Genomic DNA, 22,885 nt, shown 5'->3' with positions numbered 1-22,885 from the left:
GTTGAACTATTTTAAAATGTTTTTCAAAATAGTAAAAAAAAAAAAAAAGGCAAAATACGTTTAGGGTTAAAGGGATAAGGGAGGCGCAGGATGGAGCCCTAAAGCCACTCACTACCAGCATGGAGGGGTTACGGTGACATTGGTGACCAGCTGAAATGTGTGACCATGGTGTAGACATCACATAACGTCAGTGTCTGAACGTAAACCATTGGTTTGTTTATTATCAGAGTTCAACCTAGAGGTATTCAGGACACGTATTTAAAGACCTCCATGTAAAGTTGTGTGAAGTCCACAAGATGGTCACATGTTTCAGCAGGTCACCAGTTTCACCGTGACACCGCCATGCTGGAGTGAGTTATCGGTCCGAGAATTGGGGCGTTGGAATTTGTCTTCGCCTGACGTCGGAATAAAAAAATAATCTTGTTGACAGTTTTCTGAAATACCTCATGTTTCTAGGCCTGTCAGTGGTGCTCAATATTTCATGTCAAGGACTCCAAAAAATTCTGTAATCGGCCGCCGACCCCCATCTGAAAATATGTTGTTCCAGGGGTTAAAAACGTTCACTCTGAAAGAATATATATTCCAAGGTTTGTGCCACATTTTCATGATTTTTCAAAAATAGTAGACCTACTATCTCGTAGCGCGGCACTCGGTGCCGCGCTACGAGTTCATAATGCCATGAACACCAAAAGGGCTTCCTCCCGTCCCAGGATGGGTTAAAACTCCTCCCGTCCCAGGATGGGTTAAAACTCCTCCCGTCCCAGAATGGGTTAAAACTCCTCCCGTCCCAGAATGGGTTAAAACTCTTCCTCCCGTCCCAGAATGGGTTAAAACTCTGGCAAACACAACCTCTTAGGGAGTCATCAAACCTCCACCAAATACTGAACTGAAATGACATGAAAAACATTTCGTTTTTTTTCCCCAACCGACGTTTTCTCACGTCTATAAACAACACATTCCATTACCGTTGCTCTCTTTAAAATATTATCCCGTAAAAAACATATTCAACACATTTCAAACCGTATTGCACTTCAGTAAATGATATTATATTAAATAATAATAATTAGTCCCATGAAATAAGAAGGGCCAAAAAAAAAAAGCTCTCACTGGCTCCCCCCAGTGGACGTGGAGAGCTCCTCATTGCTGGTGGCGGCCGGTGGCAGCCAGGCGTCAGGCTGCCCCCTAGTGGACAGTCCTGTCACTGCTGGGGGCGGTAGCAGGCGTCAGGCTGCCCCCTAGTGGACAGTCCTGTCACTGCTGGGGGCGGTAGCAGGCGTCTGGCTGCCCCCTAGTGGACAGTCCTGTCACTGCTGGGGCGGTAGCAGGCGTCAGGCTACCCCCTGGTGGACAGTCCTGTCACTGCTGGGGGCGGTAACAGGCGTCAGGCTGCCCCCTAGTGGACAGTCCTGTTCCTGCTGGGGGCGGTAGCAGGCGTCAGGCTGCCCCCTAGTGGACAGTCCTGTCACTGCTGGGGGCGGTAGCAGGCGTCAGGCTGCCACATCCGCAGGTCCACCATCACCTGGTTGAGTTTCTGCATCCACAGGTTCCTCTCGTCCTTGGTGTCGGCACACAGCCAGTTCCTGACACGACCACAAGGAGGCAAGAAGCACGTTAGTTACCGTTTACATTTCCCTCTGAAAAGTGCTAGGAGGAGGAGAAGGAGAGGACACTCACCGGGACATTAAAGTTAAAGTACCGCACCTGGGGGTACAGGGCCTTCTATGTCTCTGCCCCCACCTGGGGGGACAGGGCATTCTATGTCTCTGCCCCCACCTGGGGGGACAGGGCATTCTATGTCTCTGCCCCCACCTGGGGGTACAGGGCATTCTATGTCTCTGCCCCCACCTGGGGGTACACCTGGGGGGACAGGGCCTTCTATGTCTCTGCCCCCACCTGGGGGGACAGAGCATTCTATGTCTCTGCCCCCACCTGGGGGGACAGGGCATTCTATGTCTCTGCCCCCACCTGGGGGTACACCTGGGGGGACAGGGCCTTCTATGTCTCTGCCCCCACCTGGGGGGACAGGGCATTCTATGTCTCTGCCCCCACCTGGGGGGACAGGGCATTCTATGTCTCTGCCCCCACCTGGGGGTACACCTGGGGGGACAGGGCCTTCTATGTCTCTGCCCCCACCTGGGGGGACAGGGCATTCTATGTCTCTGCCCCCACCTGGGGGTACACCTGGGGGGACAGGGCCTTCTATGTCTCTGCCCCCAACTGGGGGGACAGGGCATTCTATGTCTCTGCCCCCACCTGGGGGGACAGGGCATTCTATGTCTCTGCCCCCACCTGGGGGGACAGGGCCTTCTATGTCTCTGCCCCCACCTGGGGGGACAGGGCCTTCTATGTCTCTGGCCCCACCTGGGGGGACAGGGCCTTCTATGTCTCTGGCCCCACCTGGGGGGACAGGGCCTTCTATGGCTCTGCCCCCATCTGGGGGGACAGGGCCTTCTATGTCTCTGGCCCCACCTGGGGGGACAGGGCCTTCTATGTCTCTGGCCCCACCTGGGTGGACAGGGCCTTCTATGGCTCTGCCCCCACCTGGGGGGACAGGGCCTTCTATGGCTCTGCCCCCACCTGGGGGGACACCTGGGGGGACAGGGCCTTCTATGTCTCTGGCCCCACCTGGGGGGGGACACCTGGGAGGACAGGGCCTTCTATGGCTCTGCCCCCACCTGGGGGGACAGGGCCTTCTATGTCTCTGCCCCCACCTGGGGGGGAAGGGCCTTCTATGTCTCTGCCCCCACCTGGGAGGACAGGGCCTTCTATGGCTCTGCCCCCACCTGGGGGGACAGGGCCTTCTATGTCTCTGCCCCCACCTGGGGGGACAGGGCCTTCTATGTCTCTGCCCCCACCTGGGGGGAAAGGGCCTTCTATGTCTCTGCCCCCACCTGGGGGGGACAGGGCCTTCTATATCTCTGCCCCCACCTGGGGGTACACCTGGGGGTACAGGGCCTTCTATGTCTCTGCCCCCACCTGGGGGGAAAGGGCCTTCTATGTCTCTGCCCCCACCTGGGGGGACAGGGCCTTCTATGTCTCTGCCCCTACCTGGGGGGACACCTGGGGGGACAGGGCCTTCTATGTCTCTGCCCCCACCTGGGGGGAAAGGGCCTTCTATGTCTCTGCCCCCACCTGGGGGGACACCTGGGGGGACAGGGCCTTCTATGTCTCTGCCCCCACCTGGGGGGACACCTGGGGGTACAGGGCCTTCTATGGCTCTGCCCCCAACCTCTGGAATGAACTCCCCAATCATCTCAGAGTTGCCCCCTCCCTCCTCTCCTTCAAAACCCACCTCTTCAAGATAGCCTTCCCCAGCTGAGGTCTGGTTAAGATGTCCCTCCATCCCTTCCCTTCCCCAGCTGAGGTCAGGTTAAGATGTCCCTCCATCCCTTCCCCAGCTGAGGTCTGGTTAAGATGTCCCCCATCCCTTCCCTTCCCCAGCTGAGGTCTGGTTAAGATGTCCCTCCATCCCTTCCCTTCCCCAGCTGATGTCTGGTTAAGATGTCCCTCCATCCCTTCCCTTCCCCAGCTGAGGTCTGGTTAAGATGTCCTCCATCCCTTCCCTTCCCCAGCTGAGGTCTGGTTAAGATGTCCCTCCATCCCTTCCCTTCCCCAGCTGAGGTCTGGTTAAGATGTCCTCCATCCCTTCCCTTCCCCAGCTGAGGTCTGGTTAAGATGTCCCTCCATCCCATCCCTTCCCCAGCTGAGGTCTGGTTAAGATGTCCCTCCATCCCTTCCCTTCCCCAGCTGAGGTCTGGTTAAGATGTCCCTCCATCCCTTCCCTTCCCCAGCTGAGGTCTGGTTAAGATGTCCTCCATCCCTTCCCTTCCCCAGCTGAGGTCAGGTTAAGATGTCCCTCCATCCCTTCCCTTCCTCAGCTGAGGGCTGGTTAAGATGTCCTCCATCCCTTCCCTTCCCCAGCTGAGGTCTGGTTAAGATGTCCCTCCATCCCTTCCCTTCCCCAGCTGAGGTCTGGTTAAGATGTCCTCCATCCCTTCCCTTCCCCAGCTGAGGTCTGGTTAAGATGTCCCTCCATCCCTTCCCTTCCCCAGCTGAGGTCTGGTTAAGATGTCCTCCATCCCTTCCCTTCCCCAGCTGAGGTCAGGTTAAGATGTCCCTCCATCCCTTCCCTTCCTCAGCTGAGGGCTGGTTAAGATGTCCTCCATCCCTTCCCTTCCCCAGCTGAGGTCTGGTTAAGATGTCCCTCCATCCCTTCCCTTCCCCAGCTGAGGTCTGGTTAAGATGTCCCTCCATCCCTTCCCTTCCTCAGCTGAGGTCTGGTTAAGATGTCCTCCATCCCTTCCCTTCCCCAGCTGAGGTCTGGTTAAGATGTCCTCCATCCCTTCCCTTCCCCAGCTGAGGTCTGGTTAAGATGTCCCTCCATCCCTTCCCCAGCTGAGGTCTGGTTAGGATGTCCCTCCATCCCTTCCCCAGCTGAGGTCTGGTTAGGATGTCCCTCCATCCCTTCCCTTCCCCAGCTGAGGTCTGGTTAAGATGTCCCCCCATCCCTTCCCTTCCCCAGCTGAGGTCTGGTTAAGATGTCCTCCATCCCTTCCCTTCCCCAGCTGAGGTCTGGTTAAGATGTCCTCCATCCCTTCCTTTCCCCAGCTGAGGTCTGGTTAAGATGTCCTCCATCCCTTCCCTTCCCCAGCTGAGGTCTGGTTAAGATGTCCTCCATCCCTTCCCTTCCCCAGCTGAGGTCTGGTTAAGATGTCCCTCCATCCCTTCCCTCCCCAGCTGAGGTCTGGTTAAGATGTCCCTCCATCCCTTCCCTTCCCCAGCTGAGGGCTGGTTAAGATGTCCCTCCATCCCTTCCCTTCCCCAGCTGAGGTCTGGTTAAGATGTCCTCCATCCCTTCCCCAGCTGAGGTCTGGTTAAGATGTCCCTCCTTCCCTTCCCTTCCCCAGCTGAGGTCTGGTTAAGATGTCCCTCCATCCCTTCCATTCCCCAGCTGAGGTCTGGTTAAGATGTCCCCCATCCCTTCCCCAGCTGAGGTCTGGTTAAGATGTCCTCCATCCCTTCCCTTCCCCAGCTGAGGTCTGGTTAAGATGTCCTCCATCCCTTCCCTTCCCCAGCTGAGGTCTGGTTAAGATGTCCCTCCATCCCATCCCTTCCCCAGCTGAGGGCTGGTTAAGATGTCCCCCCATCCCTTCCCTTCCCCAGCTGAGGTCAGGTTAAGATGTCCCTCCATCCCTTCCCTTCCCCAGCTGAGGTCTGGTTAAGATGTCCCTCCATCCCTTCCCTTCCCCAGCTGAGGGCTGGTTAAGATGTCCTCCATCCCTTCCCCAGCTGAGGGCTGGTTAAGATGTCCTCCATCCCTTCCCCAGCTGAGGGCTGGTTAAGATGTCCTCCATCCCTTCCCCAGCTGAGGGCTGGTTAAGATGTCCTCCATCCCTTCCCCAGCTGAGGGCTGGTTAAGATGTCCCCTCCATCCCTTCCCCAGCTGAGGGCTGGTTAAGATGTCCCCTCCATCCCTTCCCCAGCTGAGGTCTGGTTAAGATGTCCCCCATCCCTTCCCTTCCCCAGCTGAGGTCTGGTTAAGATGTCCCCCATCCCTTCCCTTCCCCAGCTGAGGTCTGGTTAAGATGTCCCCTCCATCCCTTCCCTTCCTCAGCTGAGGTCTGGTTAAGATGTCCCCTCCATCCCTTCCCTTCCTCAGCTGAGGTCTGGTTAAGATGTCCCCTCCATCCCTTCCCTTCCTCAGCTGAGGTCTGGTTAAGATGTCCCCTCCATCCCATCCCTTCCCCAGCTGAGGTCTGGTTAAGATGTCCCCTCCATCCCTTCCCTTCCCCAGCTGAGGTCTGGTTAAGATGTCCCTCCATCCCTTCCCTTCCCCAGCTGAGGTCTGGTTAAGATGTCCCCAGCTGAGGTCTGGTTAAGATGTCCCCAGCTGAGGTCTGGTTAAGATGTCCCCCATCCCTTCCCTTCCCCAGCTGAGGTCTGGTTAAGATGTCCCCCATCCCTTCCCTTCCCCAGCTGAGGTCTGGTTAAGATGTCCTCCATCCCTTCCCTTCCCCAGCTGAGGGCTGGTTAAGATGTCCTCCATCCCTTCCCTTCCCCAGCTGAGGGCTGGTTAAGATGTCCTCCATCCCTTCCCTTCCCCAGCTGAGGGCTGGTTAAGATGTCCCTCCATCCCTTCCCTTCCCCAGCTGAGGTCTGGTTAAGATGTCCTCCATCCCTTCCCTTCCCCAGCTGAGGGCTGGTTAAGATGTCCTCCATCCCTTCCCTTCCCCAGCTGAGGGCTGGTTAAGATGTCCCTCCATCCCTTCCCTTCCCCAGCTGAGGTCTGGTTAAGATGTCCTCCATCCCTTCCCTTCCCCAGCTGAGGGCTGGTTAAGATGTCCTCCATCCCTTCCCTTCCCCAGCTGAGGGCTGGTTAAGATGTCCTCCATCCCTTCCCTTCCCCAGCTGAGGGCTGGTTAAGATGTCCTCCATCCCATCCCTTCCCCAGCTGAGGGCTGGTTAAGATGTCCCCTCCATCCCTTCCCTTCCCCAGCTGAGGGCTGGTTAAGATGTCCTCCATCCCTTCCCTTCCCCAGCTGAGGGCTGGTTAAGATGTCCTCCATCCCATCCCTTCCCCAGCTGAGGGCTGGTTAAGATGTCCCCTCCATCCCTTCCCTTCCCCAGCTGAGGGCTGGTTAAGATGTCCTCCATCCCATCCCTTCCCCAGCTGAGGGCTGGTTAAGATGTCCCCTCCATCCCTTCCCTTCCCCAGCTGAGGTCTGGTTAAGATGTCCCCAGCTGAGGTCTGGTTAAGATGTCCCCAGCTGAGGTCTGGTTAAGATGTCCCCCATCCCTTCCCTTCCCCAGCTGAGGTCTGGTTAAGATGTCCCCCATCCCTTCCCTTCCCCAGCTGAGGTCTGGTTAAGATGTCCTCCATCCCTTCCCTTCCCCAGCTGAGGGCTGGTTAAGATGTCCTCCATCCCTTCCCTTCCCCAGCTGAGGGCTGGTTAAGATGTCCTCCATCCCTTCCCTTCCCCAGCTGAGGGCTGGTTAAGATGTCCCTCCATCCCTTCCCTTCCCCAGCTGAGGTCTGGTTAAGATGTCCTCCATCCCTTCCCTTCCCCAGCTGAGGGCTGGTTAAGATGTCCTCCATCCCTTCCCTTCCCCAGCTGAGGTCTGGTTAAGATGTCCCCAGCTGAGGGCTGGTTAAGATGTCCCCAGCTGAGGGCTGGTTAAGATGTCCCCAGCTGAGGGCTGGTTAAGATGTCCCCAGCTGAGGGCTGGTTAAGATGTCCCCAGCTGAGGGCTGGTTAAGATGTCCCCAGCTGAGGTCAGGTTAAGATGTCCCCCATCCCATCCCTTCCCCAGCTGAGGGCTGGTTAAGATGTCCCCAGCTGAGGGCTGGTTAAGATGTCCCCAGCTGAGGGCTGGTTCAGATGTCCCCAGCTGAGGGCTGGTTAAGATGTCCCCAGCTGAGGGCTGGTTCAGATGTCCCCAGCTGAGGGCTGGTTCAGATGTCCCCAGCTGAGGGCTGGTTAAGATGTCCCCAGCTGAGGGCTGGTTCAGATGTCCCCAGCTGAGGGCTGGTTCAGATGTCCCCAGCTGAGGGCTGGTTAAGATGTCCCCAGCTGAGGGCTGGTTCAGATGTCCCCAGCTGAGGGCTGGTTCAGATGTCCCCAGCTGAGGGCTGGTTAAGATGTCCCCAGCTGAGGGCTGGTTCAGATGTCCCCAGCTGAGGGCTGGTTCAGATGTCCCCAGCTGAGGGCTGGTTCAGATGTCCCCAGCTGAGGGCTGGTTCAGATGTCCCCAGCTGAGGGCTGGTTCAGATGTCCCCAGCTGAGGGCTGGTTCAGATGTCCCCAGCTGAGGGCTGGTTCAGATGTCCCCAGCTGAGGGCTGGTTCAGATGTCCCCAGCTGAGGGCTGGTTCAGATGTCCCCAGCTGAGGGCTGGTTCAGATGTCCCCAGCTGAGGGCTGGTTCAGATGTCCCCAGCTGAGGGCTGGTTCAGATGTCCCCAGCTGAGGGCTGGTTAAGATGTCCCCAGCTGAGGGCTGCTTAGCCTTTCATGTTTTTAACCGACAGCACCGACATTTTACTTGCCTTTTTGTTTTGTTTCTTGAATTAAAGTTGTTCCTAATGTTTTATGTAAAGCGCTTTGGGTACTTAGGGAGCTATTATTATTATTATTAACAGGACAGACACTCACTTGGTGACACACATGGTGTTCTTGCACTGGGACACCAGCGTCTCCTTGTCCTCGTCCCTCTGGGGACGCACGGTGACCAGCTCGAAGGTGTTGGGCCGGGCGCAGAACTCCCGGTTGGCCGGCTCCACCTTACGGCTGGTACAGTTCGCCAGGTTCAGTCGACCCGTGGGCTTCTGGAGAAGAACAACACCATGCATTAACACCTGGAGTTGCCCAGGGTTATTTAATCCATTAAATCATAGTTCTTATAACACCACAGGAACGATAACATCGGTCTCAGTGTGTCGGACGTTACCTTGCGTCTCTCGTCATCCGGGTAGGTCCAGTAGGAGATGCAGTGACCCGACAGGACACACCACCTCCTGTGCCACGCCCCGAAACCACTCACGTCCTCGAACATGGTCTGAAACAGTCATGGACATTATAAACGTCTTCAAAACATGGTCTGAAACAGTCATGGACATTATAAATGTCTTCAGAACATGGTCTGAAACAGTCATGGACATTATAAACGTCTTCAGAACATGGTCTGAAACAGTCATGGACATTATAAACGTCTTCAGAACATGGTCTGAAACAGTCATGGACATTATAAACGTCTTCAGAACATGGTCTGAAACAGTCATGGACATTATAAACGTCTTCAAAACATGGTCTGAAACAGTCATGGACATTATAAATGTCTTCAAAACATGGTCTGAAACAGTCATGGACATTATAAACGTCTTCAAAACATGGTCGCCCCTCGGTCATGCGCCAAAAAACCCCTGGCCGACAATGTCTCTGAACATGACGTACTATAAATGATTATAAAACCCCCTGCCCTTCAATGTCTCTGAACATGACGTAGTATAAATGCTGAATCTATTCTAAGGTGCTTCCTCTGCTGCCCCACCTGGCCGGTTTCCTTGAGCATAGCGTTTAAAACCCAGAGGTCTGTAGTTGTCACTGTTTTAATCCAATTCCGTCTCGGAATCTTTGCGCCATTTTGAATCCTTCCTCGAGTGCAACTCATTTGGGGAGACGAGGACAGATCCAAGATGGCGGAAAGATTCCGAGACATTAAAAACACTATTGTATTGAGCGTTGTGAGCTTGTAGATCGGCCATTTGGTGTGTGTGAACCAGTGTTGTTTTCGTCGACTAAAACTAAGACGAAAACTAAATGGAAACTACATGAAAACTAAGCTATGATGAGGACTAAAACTAAGACTAAAATGTCAGGAAGGGACTAGTGGACAAGAGATCCAGTAGATCCACTAGTACAAGTCATTTTACACTTGGTTGCATGCTGAAAATAGCAGATCTACAAGCTCACAACGCTTCACACTACGACGGCATCAAGGCCAGCCAAAATACATTTTAGTCGACTGCCTGCCACTCACCAGGAAGCCTCTCTCCTCCACGCTACAGTCCACCTGACACTGCATCTTCAGGCAGATGTGGCCCTCCATAGGGCATCGGAATGGAACCTACACACACACACACACAGTTAGTGCCTTCCATAGGGCATTGGAATGGAACCTACACACACACACACACAGTTAGTGCCTTCCATAGGGCATCGGAATGGAACCTACACACACACAGTTAGTGCCTTCCATAGGGCATCGGAATGGAACCTACACACACACACACACACACACAGAGTTAGTGTCCAAGTGTCCTTGAGCAAGACTCTGAACCCCATATTGCTCCTGATGTGCAGGTTGGTGCCTTGCATGGTTTCCTCCACCATTGGTGTGTGAATGTATGTGTGTGTTGAATGTAATGCACAATGTACCACACACACACACACACACACACACACACACACACACACACACACACACACACACACACACACACACACACACACACACACACACACACACACACACACACACACACACACACACACACACACACACACACACACACACACACACAGTGTACAGTACAGCACCACTCACTTCAGACGGGACTGATTTTTTCCCCACCAAATGAAATATCTTTGTCCAAAACAGCACATACAACACGAGTTACACCACACTGTGAGCTTGTTACATTCATACAACATGAGTTACACCACACTGTGAGCTTGTTACATTCATACAACATGAGTTACACCACACTGTGAGCTTGTTACATTCATACAACATGAGTTACACCACACTGTGAGCTTGTTACATTCATACAACACGAGTTACACAACACTGTGAGCTTGTTACATTACAGCACATACAACACGAGTTACACGACACTGTGAGCTTGTTACATTACAGCACATACAACACGAGTTACACCACACTGTGAGCTTGTTACATTCAAACAGCACATACAACACGAGTTACACGACACTGTGAGCTTGTTACATTCAAACAGCACATACAACACGAGTTACACGACACTGTGAGCTTGTTACAACACGAGTTACACCACACTGTGAGCTTGTTACATTACAGCACATACAACACGAGTTACACGACACTGTGAGCTTGTTACATTAAACAGCACATACAACACGAGTTACACCACACTGTGAGCTTGTTACATTCATACAACACGAGTTACACGACACTGTGAGCTTGTTACATTACAGCACATACAACACGAGTTACACCACACTGTGAGCTTGTTACATTACAGCACATACAACACGAGTTACACCACACTGTGAGCTTGTTACATTACAGCACATACAACACGAGTTACACCACACTGTGAGCTTGTTACATTCGTTGGCTGTTATGGTGGATTTGTTTTTCTATCATTTTCTTATGTCACCACTATTAATGCATTAGTGAAAAACCTGATTATAATTTGATTGAAGCTACAATCTAGGACTTATTTTAAACAGGTTCCCAAACATTTTTTACCAATGAGTTTCCAAAGCCTTTACAGAATATTTAAGCCACTTTCCAGGCCTATATACGGTAATAATTATTCAACGCAATAGTGCAGGGTTCCCCAATTAGTTTTCCTCAAGGGCCATATTTTCACTAGGGTACCAGGCTGGGGGCCGAGTCCGCACGCGCAAGGTCGAGGTTTTGCCCCATTTGAAAAGTCAAGGACCCCCAAATTGACACTAATCATCCCCACGGACCCCCATTTGAAAAGACATTCCAGTGATTCTCAACCAGTTTAATTTCAAGGACCCACCGTTTGACATGCATTAGTCTACGGACCCCCATTTAATGGCATTTCTATCTCTGGGACCCCCAATTTATGTTGTAAAATCAATGTTAATTTAACTCCGAGTATACAAATGGAACCAAATGGACCTGTGAGGGTCCATTTGTACACTCTCAGTTACAGACCCATAAGGGGTCCATTTGGTTCTTAACTATCATTTAGCTGGGGACCCCCTGGAACTCCCTCAAGGACCCCTGGGGGTCCCCGGACCCCACTGTGCTACACCACCTGTCCTGTCCTACAGTAGGGCACAGGATCACACTGCAGCGCGCTGTGAGCTTGTAGATCTGTCTTTTTGTCACGTCCGGAATTTACACATTAGGCTGCAATCATAATTATTGCCCGTTCAGCAAAAATAAACGTATATTTTGTATAATGCTATACATGTTTTGGAACAATAGCCCAAAACAATGCATATACTAGTCAAATCTGGAAAATGTTTTTTCTTCTTTTCCAATTTCAAAATATTTCCTTGAATTGCAACTTCATGACCGTGTGAACCCTGCCTGTCAGATGACTTCTAGATCGTAGCTTCAAACAAACAGGACGTGGCGAATGAATGAATGAATGAATGAATGAATGAATGAATGAATGAATGAATGAATGTTAGACGGTAGCCCATTCTGGGCGGGAACCCCAATTGGTGTTAGCATTATGTTAAGCTTTAGCTATTGAAAACTAGCAGACCTACAAGCTTATAGCACGCCACCAAGTGGCGCGCTACGAGCTTGTAGGTCTGCTAGTTTTGGAAAAAAAAAGAACGACTGACATAGAAACATAGCTTTTTCAGAAAACTGTCAGGATGTAGAAGAACATTTTTAGAATCTGATCTCAGGTCAAAATGGGTCAACATCAATGACCACCATGTGAGGAATGTGAGGCACGATTCATACTCCTACAATGTGACGTCATTGGGCTCTGTAGAGACTACAATATGACATCATTGGGCTCTGTAGAGACTACAATGTGACATCATTGGGCTCTGTAGAGACTACAATGTGACATCATTTGGCTCTGTAGAGACTACAATGTGACATCATTTGGCTCTGTAGAGACTACAATGTGACGTCATTGGGCTCTGTAGAGACTACAATGTGACATCATTTGGCTGTGTAGAGACTACAATGTGACATCATTGGGCTCTGTAGAGACTACAATGTGACATCATTGGGCTCTGTAGAGACTACAATGTGACGTCATTGGGCTCTGTAGAGACTACAATGTGACATCATTGGGCTCTGTAGAGACTACAATGTGACATCATTTGGCTGTGTAGAGACTACAATGTGACATCATTGGGCTCTGTAGAGACTACAATGTGACATCATTGGGCTCTGTAGAGACTACAATGTGACATCATTGGGCTCTGTAGAGACTACAATGTGACATCATTGGGCTCTGTAGAGACTACAATGTGACGTCATTTGGCTCTGTAGAGACTACAATGTGACATCATTGGGCTCTGTAGAGACTACAATGTGACATCATTGGGCTCTGTAGAGACTACAATGTGACATCATTGGGCTCTGTAGAGCCTACAATGTGATGTCATTGGGCTCTGTAGAGCCTACAATGTGATGTCATTGGGCTCTGTAGAGCCTACAATGTGATGTCATTGGGCTCTGTAGAGACTACAATGTGACATCATTTGAGGTTCGGGGGGGCGGGTACCGTCCTAAAGTCGGCTCTTCGGTGCTACTGAAAGTTTCTGACGAGCCGAAGGCTCTACAGCGGTAAAATAGGAGTATGAATCGGCCCTCGGACGGTAGTTTAACATCAAGGTGCACGGCAGCAGAAATTAAATTCCTCATGATGAGAACAGACTGGCAATCATATTAATGTGACCACGTTAGAATCATACCAGAACACAAAGAAACACCCTCTTGCTGTGCAGTGCGGTGAAAGAAACCCAATCTTGTCACCCCTTTCCCAAACGTACACAGATGTAATACAACAAAAAAAGAGAATAATTGTGGCCAAGTAACCTTGTAATGAAACATGTCTGAGTGAAACATGTCTGTGAGGAGCTGTCCTTCATGTTTGATCTACAGGGCAGAGAGATGGAGGAAGGTGTGTGAACTGAGGAGTCCACATGTCACTACATCTGGCAGAGACAGAGGGCTCCATTTTAGTCACCGCTAAACCCCTTATCCCTAAACTTCTTTGCCTTTTTTACTATTTTGCAAAACATTTTTGAATAGTTCAAATGGCCAGTCTACCAGCTCACAGCGTGTCAATGTAGATCGGCTAGTTGAACTATTCAAAAGTGTTTTTCAAAATGGTAAAAAAAAAAAAAGGCAAAGAAGTTTAGGGATGAGAGGTTTAGCGGTGATGGAAATGGAGCCCTTGGTCTTTCTTGTCCGACTGGAACATTTTTAGATTTTCTGTTTTACACACATTATAATGTTCTTATTTTCATCTTAAGACCCAATTACTGACCGTCAGTCTCCAGGTTTTCTTCAGAATGGAACATTAGGAGTCCAAATAGTACTAGAGGTTCTCAAATGTTGTATTTGCCAAGGACCAAATGGAACTAAATGGACCCCCTTAACTCTGAGAGTGTACAAATGGAACTAAATGGACCTCCTTAACTCTGAGAGTGTACAAATGGAACTAAATGGACCTCCTTAACTCGGAGAGTGTACAAATGGAACTAAATGGACCTCCTTAACTCTGAGAGTGTACAAATGGAACTAAATGGACCTCCTTAACTCTGAGAGTGTACAAATGGAACTAAATGGACCTCCTTAACTCTGAGAGTGTACAAATGGAACTAAATGGACCTCCTTAACTCGGAGAGTGTACAAATGGAACTAAATGGACCTCCTTAACTCTGAGAGTGTACAAATGGAACTAAATGGACCTCCTTAACTCTGAGAGTGTACAAATGGAACTAAATGGACCTCCTTAACTCTGAGAGTGTACAAATGGAACTAAATGGACCTCCTTAACTCTGAGAGTGTACAAATGGAACTAAATGGACCTCCTTAACTCTGAGAGTACAAATGGAACTAAATGGACCTCCTTAACTCGGAGAGTGTACAAATGGAACTAAATGGACCTCCTTAACTCTGAGAGTGTACAAATGGAACTAAATGGACCTCCTTAACTCGGAGAGTGTACAAATGGAACTAAATGGACCTCCTTAACTCTGAGAGTGTACAAATGGAACTAAATGGACCTCCTTAACTCAGAGAGTACAAATGGAACTAAATGGACCCCCATAACTGGGACCGTGGCTAAGCCCGCCAGGACAATGACATAATCATCTAATAATCGCAATGATTTGAGATAATTGTCAAAATGTCCGTTGACTGCCTTCTTGTGATTGGTCTACCTTGGTCAAGGGGAACTGTGATTGGTCTACCTTGGTCAAGGGGAACTTGTTCTTGCCGATGGAAGCGAGGGTCAGCTTGTGCGATCCAACCAGGCTGAAGTTACTGCTTCTGACCGAGTTGGGACCTCCGGGACTGGCCAGCACTGAACACACGACACACAGGAAGGAGATTTACAGCGGTCACTCAAACTGGCCAGGACTGAACACACAAGAACAGCTACAGTACAGTGGTCAGTCAGACTGGTCAGCACTGAACACACAACACAGTTACAGTGCAGTGGTCAGTCAGACTGGTCAGCACTGAACACACAACACAGTTACAGTGCAGTGGTCAGTCAGACTGGTCAGCACTGAACACACAACACAGTTACAGTGCAGTGGTCAGTCAGACTGGTCAGCACTGAACACACAACACAGTTACAGTGGTCAGTCAGACTGGTCAGCACTGAACACACAACACAGTTACAGTGGTCAGTCAGACTGGTCAGCACTGAACACACAACACAGTTACAGTTACAGTGGTCAGTCAGACTGGTCAGCACTGAACACACAACACAGTTACAGTGGTCAGTCAGACTGGTCAGCACTGAACACACAACACAGTTACAGTGGTCAGTCAGACTGGTCAGCACTGAACACACAACACAGTTACAGTTACAGTGGTCAGTCAGACTGGTCAGGACTGAACACACAACACAGTTACAGTGCAGTGGTCAGTCAGACTGGTCAGGACTGAACACAATAAGGACACTGGTCTCTCAGGATAGGATACCATGCAGTTTGTTTCAATAGTAAGAAACTATAATCCAGGACTTCATTTAACCCATTCTGGGCTGGAAACCCTTTAGGTGTTCTAACCCTTCTGGACGGGAACCCCTCTTGGGGTTCTGTACAGTATTAAAAAATGACAAGAAATTGATGCTGCTATATAAATATTTGAAGTTTTTCAGAAAACTTTAAAAGGCTTTTTAGAATCGGCTTCAGTCCAAAATGGGTTAATAAATTCAAGTAATTTCAAAACGATCTTAGTTTGTTCGTAGTGTGTCTTACCTGGAGTTTGGCTAGTTTTCTGCAAGGAGAAAAAAAGAAAAGAACAAAGGCAAAATAAATTATATTGTGATAAAAGACGAGTCAAACACAAGCATTCTGTTTTTTTATGGACAAAAATTGGGAAAGTTGGAGAGAAAAATGTGACAAGACTTACAGTGAGGGCAAGGAATCTCTTTGGGGTGATGGCCTGGGAACAGAGACAGGACATTACCTCAATAAACACACACACAGTTTGTCTAAGACCCGTTCATATGGTAAACAGTTTGTCTAAGAACCAGTTCATATGGTAAACAGTTTGTCTAAGAACCAGTTCATCTGGTAAACAGTTTGTCTAAGAACCAGTTCATATGGTAAACAGTTTGTCTAAGAACCAGTTCATATGGTAAACAGTTTGTCTAAGAACCAGTTCATCTGGTAAACAGTTTGTCTAAGAACCAGTTCATCTGGTAAACAGTTTGTCTAAGAACCAGTTCATATGGTAAACAGTTTGTCTAAGAACCAGTTCATCTGGTAAACAGTTTGTCTAAGAACCAGTTCATATGGTAAACAGTTTGTCTAAGAACCAGTTCATCTGGTAAACAGTTTGTCTAAGAACCAGTTCATATGGTAAACAGTTTGTCTAAGAACCAGTTCATCTGGTAAACAGTTTGTCTAAGAACCAGTTCATCTGGTAAACAGTTTGTCTAAGAACCAGTTCATCTGGTAAACAGTTTGTCTAAGAACCAGTTCATCTGGTAAACAGTTTGTCTAAGAACCAGTTCATCTGGTAAACAGTTTGTCTAAGAACCAGTTCATCTGGTAAACAGTTTGTCTAAGAACCAGTTCATCTGGTAAACAGTTTGTCTAAGAACCAGTTCATCTGGTAAACAGTTTGTCTAAGAACCAGTTCATCTGGTAAACAGTTTGTCTAAGAACCAGTTCATCTGGTAAACAGTTTGTCTAAGAACCAGTTCATCTGGTAAACAGTTTGTCTAAGAACCAGTTCATCTGGTAAACAGTTTGTCTAAGAACCAGTTCATCTGGTAAACAGTTTGTCTAAGAACCAGTTCATCTGGTAAACAGTTTGTCTAAGAACCCGTTCATCTGGTAAAACGGCACTGAGTGGAGCCTTAAGTACACATCAAAACATTCACAATGTGTAGTAGTACTACTACCACGCTTCTAAGTACACCGATATTTGTACACAGATAACTGTACGAATAATGTGTTGTTGAAGAGACTCACCTTGGACTAGAATAATGTGTTGTTGAAGAGACTCACCTTGGACTAGAATAATGTGTTGTTGAAGAGAGACTCACCTTGGACTAGAATAATGTGTTGTTGAAGAGAGACTCACCTTGGACTAGAATAATGTGTTGTTGAAGAGAGACTCACCTTGGACTAGAATAATGTGTTGTTGGAGAGAGACTCACCTTGGACTAGAATAATGTGTTGTTGAAGAGAGACTCACCTTGGACTAGAATAATGTGTTGTTGAAGAGAGACTCACCTTGGACTAGAATAATGTGTTGTTGAAGAGAGACTCACCTTGGACTAGAATAATGTGTTGTTGAAGAGAGACTCACCTTGGACTAGAATAATGTGTTGTTGAAGAGACTCACCTTGGACTAGAATAATGTGTTGTTGAAGAGAGACTCACCTTAGGGTTAGGGTTTGAGGAGAGACTCACCTTAGGGTTAGGGTTTGAGGAGAGACTCACCTTAGACTGTTTGAGGAGAGACTCACCTTAGGGTTAGGGTTTGAGGAGAGACTCACCTTAGACTGTTTGAGGAGAGACTCACCTTAGGGTTAGGGTTTGAGGAGAGACTCACCTTAGACTTGCTGGGTTTCTTCTTCTTGTCGTTGACCAGCTCACGTTTCTGGACCTAAAAGGTGTTTATATCAAATTATTCACATTTAACCCATTTGTGTTTCAAGCATTATGTTAGACTTTAGCTATTGAAAAATAGCAGATCTACAAGCTCGTGGCGCGCTACGAGCTTGTAGATCTGCTATTTTTGAGAAATCGTGAAAATGTGACGCAAATCTTCAGAGCGATTTTAACTCAAATATTTTGCTCCTGAGGGGTCCTTGGAACTACATATTTTCAGATGGGGGTCGGCGGCCAATTACATATAATTTCCGGCATCCTTGAAATATTGAGCACCACTGATACAGAAACATGAGGTTTTTCAGAAAACTGTCAGGATTTAGAAGACATTTTTTAAATTTCGACGTCAGGCCTAAATGGGTTAAATTGACTGGTATTCCATAACAGTAAAACAATGAGGTGGGGAGAAATAAAAAGACACCTACCAAGTAGTAGACCTCGATGTCGATCTCAAAGTCACTGCTGACATCAGACCTGCACGTTAGACATGGAGAGAAGAGTCACTTTATATACAAAGACATGAAGAGAAGAGTCACTTTATATACAACAGAGACATGGAGAGAAGAGTCACTTTATATACAACAGAGACATGGAGAGAAGAGTCACTTTATATACAACAGAGACATGGAGAGAAGAGTCACTTTATATACAACAGAGACATGGAGAGAAGAGTCACTTTATATACAACAGAGACATGAAGAGAAGAGTCACTTTATATACAACAGAGACATGGAGAGAAGAGTCACTTTATATACAACAGAGACATGGAGAGAAGAGTCACTTTATATACAACAGAGACATGAAGAGAAGAGTCACTTTATATACAACAGAGACATGAAGAGAAGAGTCACTTTATATACAACAGAGACATGGAGAGAAGAGTCACTTTATATACAACAAAGACATGGACCTATTTTAATAGGTGAACTAGGAGGTGAAGGTTTAGGGTCTAAGTTAGTACTAGGTAACTAGTCAGTACTTACATGGTTAACTTGGTACTGAAGGTCAGGGTGTAGTTAGTATTAGGTAACTAGGTTCAAGGTTCAAGGTTCAAGGTTCTTTATTATTTGTCTCCCGAGGAAGAAATGTGTCTTAGACAAAGGGCCCGCATGCAAGCGTAGCCCTTATGCCCATGTCGCCGCAGTGCAGCGCCAAAATACATCTTTCTTGCATCAAAGAAAAAGAAAACAGAATAAACATCACATCACATTACATTACAGTTGCATTGTATTGTGTGGGCACGGAATGTACTTGGGTGGGGGGATAGGGGGGGGGGGGGGGGGGGTGGTTGGGGTGGCGGGGGCTTGGGCCAGGCACAAAAAAGCTCTCCTCCTACGCATACCATCGAAAGGGATGAGCTGCGCGGGGGGAGGAAAAAAAGATAACCTAGCTGGAGCAGGGGGGGGGGGGGGGGGAGGGGGGTAGAAGGCGGCTGTATGTGTAGACATGTGTGTCCATGAGAGAAAGTTCGGTGGAATAGTTCATTTCCCATGTGTTTGTGTAAGTGTGTTCCTGGCATATCTTCCGAAGGTCATGTCACGTTGCCTCAAAGTCCTGCGTTATCATGGCGGGTTCAGTGGAAACTAACACGGCCCAGTCTGAAGACACAACAGGTGTCAGGGAGGAGGGAGGGTGGGCGTTGAGGTGGGGGGGGAGGCAGAGGATTCTTTTCTTGCGCTGTCTCTTCGTGTGGAGATTGTCAATGGGGGGGAAATCCAGATTCGTTTTTAGAGCGAGGGATATAGCAATATGGCTATTTCTCCTCTCTGTCCGTTATGGCTCTCTGTCGTCCGTCATGTCTCTCTGCAGGGCGCTGACCTTTTCCAAGATCGTGTCCATCTTCTGATGTAATTCCCCAAGTGCCCTGCCCAGCTCGGCCACGGCAGGCAGCATAGGGGCTCCGTTCAGCGCTGCCACTTTTCCAATTCTTCGATACACAAGACCAGTGCACAGCCCGATCAGCAGAAATCCTGTCACCGTAAATCCAAATAGATATACCTCTTCTACGCTGATAATCTCCATGCACATTACACGCCAAGTCTTGTAGTCTTGGGTATAACTTGCGGGTGAAGATCCATCAGGGTATTGAGCGGGCTCTCCAGAACCCAATTTACATGGAAAAATGTTGTCTATCACGTACAGAGACCAGCACACTAATTCCATGAATAGTTCCATGTTTTGGTAGTTTCAGGAGTTTCGAAGAGACAGTGTAGAAGAGAAGTTCTGGGCAGACAGGAGTAGAGGGAGTAGAGGGAGAGAGAAAAAGAATGCGACCGCCCTCGTCAAGAGGCAAGCAAAGCAAACTAGTCAGTACTTACATGGTTAACTTGGTACTGAAGGTCAGGGTGTAGTTAGTATTAGGTAACTAGTCAGTACTTACATGGTTAACTTGGTACTGAAGGTCAGGGTGTAGTTAGTATTAGGTAACTAGTCAGTACTTACATGGTTAACTTGGTACTGAAGGTCAGGGTGTAGTTAGTACTAGGTAACTAGTCAGTACTTACATGGTTAACTTGGTACTGAAGGTCAGGGTGTAGTTAGTACTAGGTAACTAGTCAGTACTTACATGGTGAACTTGGTACTGAAGGTCAGGGTGTAGTTAGTACTAGGTAACTAGTCAGTACTTACATGGTTAACTTGGTACTGAAGGTCAGGGTGTAGTTAGTACTAGGTACTAGGTAGTATTAGTACTAGGTACTAGGTAGTATCAGTACTCACATGGTGAACTTGGTACTGAAGGTCAGGGTGTAGTTAGTACTAGGTAGTACTAGTTACTAGGTAGTATCAGTACTCACATGGTGAACTTGGTGCTGAAGGTCAGAGCGTCTCCGCTCAGCGCGCTGCGCGTGCTGGCCAGGGGCGTGGCCACCGTGTGCTCGGCTCCCGCTCGGATCATCAGGAAGAAGTAATGATTGGACGACTCTGAAGAGATGGACCAATAGGACGATAGATAGATGTCATGATAGATTCAATTTATTGTATATGCAAATGATTTAGACCCGATCGATTGATCGGGCACCGCAAACTTTCACTCAAAATGACTCGTTCGGTGATCGACAATTTACCCGATCTGGGGAAACAAATATATTTTATACCATTTAACTGGTATAAATATCAGGTACAAAGTATAATATAGCACACACGCACACGCACACGCACACACACACACACACACACACACACACACACACACACACACACACACACACACACACACACACACACACACACGTTAGGATTCAGAGGACATTCTTAGAACAGTCTGTGGAACAGTACCTGGCGTGTTGGCAGCCGAGCAGACAAAGTCTGCTTTGAGAGGCAGACGCAGCTCCAGCAGAGAGATGGAGCCCTTGGAGGCAGAAACACCCATCATGTCCTTGGAGGAGGAGGAGGCGGCACCACCCTGGGTCCGACCGCTGGCAGAACCCTGGTTCTTCAGCTGCTCCAACGCGGCCTTCACCGTGGCTCGCCTCTCGGCTGCACGGCGAGAGAGAGACAAGACAGAGAGAGAGGAACCGTTCGTTCAATTCACGATGGAAATACTTTTAGAAAGAAACAACCTGGAGCTCCTCAGGACCACTGACCACTCAGCTATGGAACAACCTGGAGCTCCTCAGGACCACTGACCACTCAGCTATGGGACAACCTGGAGCTCCTCAGGACCACTGACCACTCAGCTATGGGACAACCTGGAGCTCCTCAGGACCACTGACCACTCAGCTATGGGACAACCAGGACCTCTGGCTCCTCCCAGGACCACTGACCACTCAGCTATGGGACAACCAGGACCTCTGGCTACTCCCAGGACCACTGACCACTCAGCTATGGGACAACCAGGACCTCTGACCACTCAGCTATGGGACAACCAGGATCTCTGGCTCCTCCCAGGACCACTGACCACTCAGCTATGGGACAACCAGGACCTCTGGCTCCTCCCAGGACCACTGACCACTCAGCTATGGGACAACCAGGACCTCTGGCTCCTCCCAGGACCACTGACCACTCAGCTATGGGACAACCAGGACTTCTGGCTCCCCCCAGGACCACTGACCACTCAGCTATGGGACAACCAGGACCTCTGGCTCCTCCCAGGACCACTGACCACTCAGCTATGGGACAACCAGGACTTCTGGCTCCCCCCAGGACCACTGACCACTCAGCTATGGGACAACTAGGACCTCTGGCTCCTCCCAGGACCACTGACCACTCAGCTATGACCGCCCCAAAGTGTATTATTAACTCACTAGCCACCAGCAGCAGCCTCTCGGCCTCCGCCTCCACCTGGGAGCCCTTGCCGTGCTCCAGGTCGGTGCAGCAGTTCAGGGCCTGGCTGGCCTGGTGGATGATGGTCTGCTGGAGGTTCAGCTCCTCACTCAGCACCTACAGGATGGGACGGGAGGAGGGGGGGAGGGAGGGAGAGGTGGGGGGGAGAGGGGGAGGGTGGGGGGGGAGAGGGGGAGGGAGGGGAGGGAGAGGGAGGGAGGGGAGGGGGGAGGGTGAGAGGGAGGGAGAGAGAGGGAGGGGACGGGACAGGAAGGAAGGGAGAAGGGGGGGGGGGGGGGGAGTAGGGGGGGACAGCAGGGATAGTCGGTCAAACTGCAGGTTCACATTATATAGATCGTACAAACGATATTTGCATCTAAAGGTAGTTATTTAGTAAACTAGTAACTTCTAAAGGTAGTTATTTAGTAAACTAGTAACTTCTAAAGGTAGTTATTTAGTAAACTAGTAACTTCTAAAGGTAGTTATTTAGTAAACTATTAACTTCTAAAGGTAGTTATTTAGTAAACTATTAACTTCTAAAGGTAGTTATTTAGTAAACTATTAACTTCTAAAGGTAGTTATTTAGTAAACTAGTAACTTCTAAAGGTAGTTATTTAGTAAACTAGTAACTTCTAAAGGTAGTTATTTAGTAAACTAGTAACTTCTAAAGGTAGTTATTTAGTAAACTAGTAACTTCTAAAGGTAGTTATTTAGTAAACTAGTAACTTCTAAAGGTAGTTATTTAGTAAAGACAACTAACCTTCATCTTCTGTTTGATGTTAGCAGCACTACTAGTTAACACTAACCTTCATCTTCTGTTTGATGTTAGCATCACTACTAGTTAACACTAACCTTCATCTTCTGTTTGATGTTAGCAGCACTACTAGTTAACACTAACCTTCATCTTCTGTTTGATGTTAGCATCACTACTAGTTAACACTAACCTTCATCTTCTGTTTGATGTTAGCAGCACTACTAGTTAACACTAACCTTCATCTTCTGTTTGATGTTAGCATCACTACTAGTTAACACTAACCTTCATCT

At 48.8% G+C, this 22,885-nt stretch overlaps 2 protein-coding genes across 5 annotated transcripts in view; one reads left to right on the top strand and one right to left on the bottom strand.

Annotated features, from left to right (window-relative positions):
• LOC306917793 (uncharacterized protein) overlaps nt 1-1,239 on the top strand; it is a gene marked incomplete at its 3' end in the record, with an annotated part of 2,844 nt that extends 1,605 nt beyond the window's left edge. The window contains exon 3 of the mRNA XM_079530699.1: nt 1,121-1,239. Coding sequence (XP_079386825.1) covers nt 1,121-1,239 — 119 coding nt within the window. The remainder of the gene's footprint in view (nt 1-1,120) is intronic.
• anln (anillin, actin binding protein) overlaps nt 1-22,885 on the bottom strand; it is a 71,540-nt gene that overhangs the window by 441 nt on the left and 48,214 nt on the right. For 2 of the 4 annotated variants that reach the window (XR_013789245.1, XR_013789247.1), the window contains exons 14-27: nt 21,823-21,958; nt 20,855-21,055; nt 20,374-20,500; nt 18,004-18,052; nt 17,520-17,573; nt 15,864-15,896; nt 15,710-15,728; nt 14,690-14,802; nt 13,308-13,367; nt 9,534-9,620; nt 8,445-8,552; nt 8,150-8,322; nt 888-1,580; nt 1-648 (exon numbers count right to left, since the gene is read on the bottom strand). The exon at nt 1-648 is cut by the window's left edge and continues 441 nt beyond it. Coding sequence is in view for 1 of the 4 variants with exons in the window: in XM_079530706.1 (XP_079386832.1) it covers nt 1,463-1,580; nt 8,150-8,322; nt 8,445-8,552; nt 9,534-9,620; nt 13,308-13,367; nt 14,690-14,802; nt 15,710-15,728; nt 15,864-15,896; nt 17,520-17,573; nt 18,004-18,052; nt 20,374-20,500; nt 20,855-21,055; nt 21,823-21,958 (1,278 nt within the window). In the remaining 3 variants the exon portion in view is untranslated. Of the gene's footprint in view, nt 1,581-8,149; nt 8,323-8,444; nt 8,553-9,533; nt 9,621-13,307; nt 13,368-14,689; nt 14,803-15,709; nt 15,729-15,863; nt 15,897-17,519; nt 17,574-18,003; nt 18,053-20,373; nt 20,501-20,854; nt 21,056-21,822; nt 21,959-22,885 lie in introns of all 4 variants that reach the window. The other 2 variants (XR_013789246.1, XM_079530706.1) reach the window with 2 other exon arrangements.

Source organism: Electrona antarctica (genome assembly GCF_951216825.1).
Source record: "Electrona antarctica genome assembly, contig: scaffold_61, whole genome shotgun sequence".
Lineage (NCBI taxonomy): Eukaryota > Metazoa > Chordata > Actinopteri > Myctophiformes > Myctophidae > Electrona > Electrona antarctica.
Note: the sequence above shows the minus strand (reverse complement) of the source record. Positions and strands in the feature narration are given on the sequence as shown.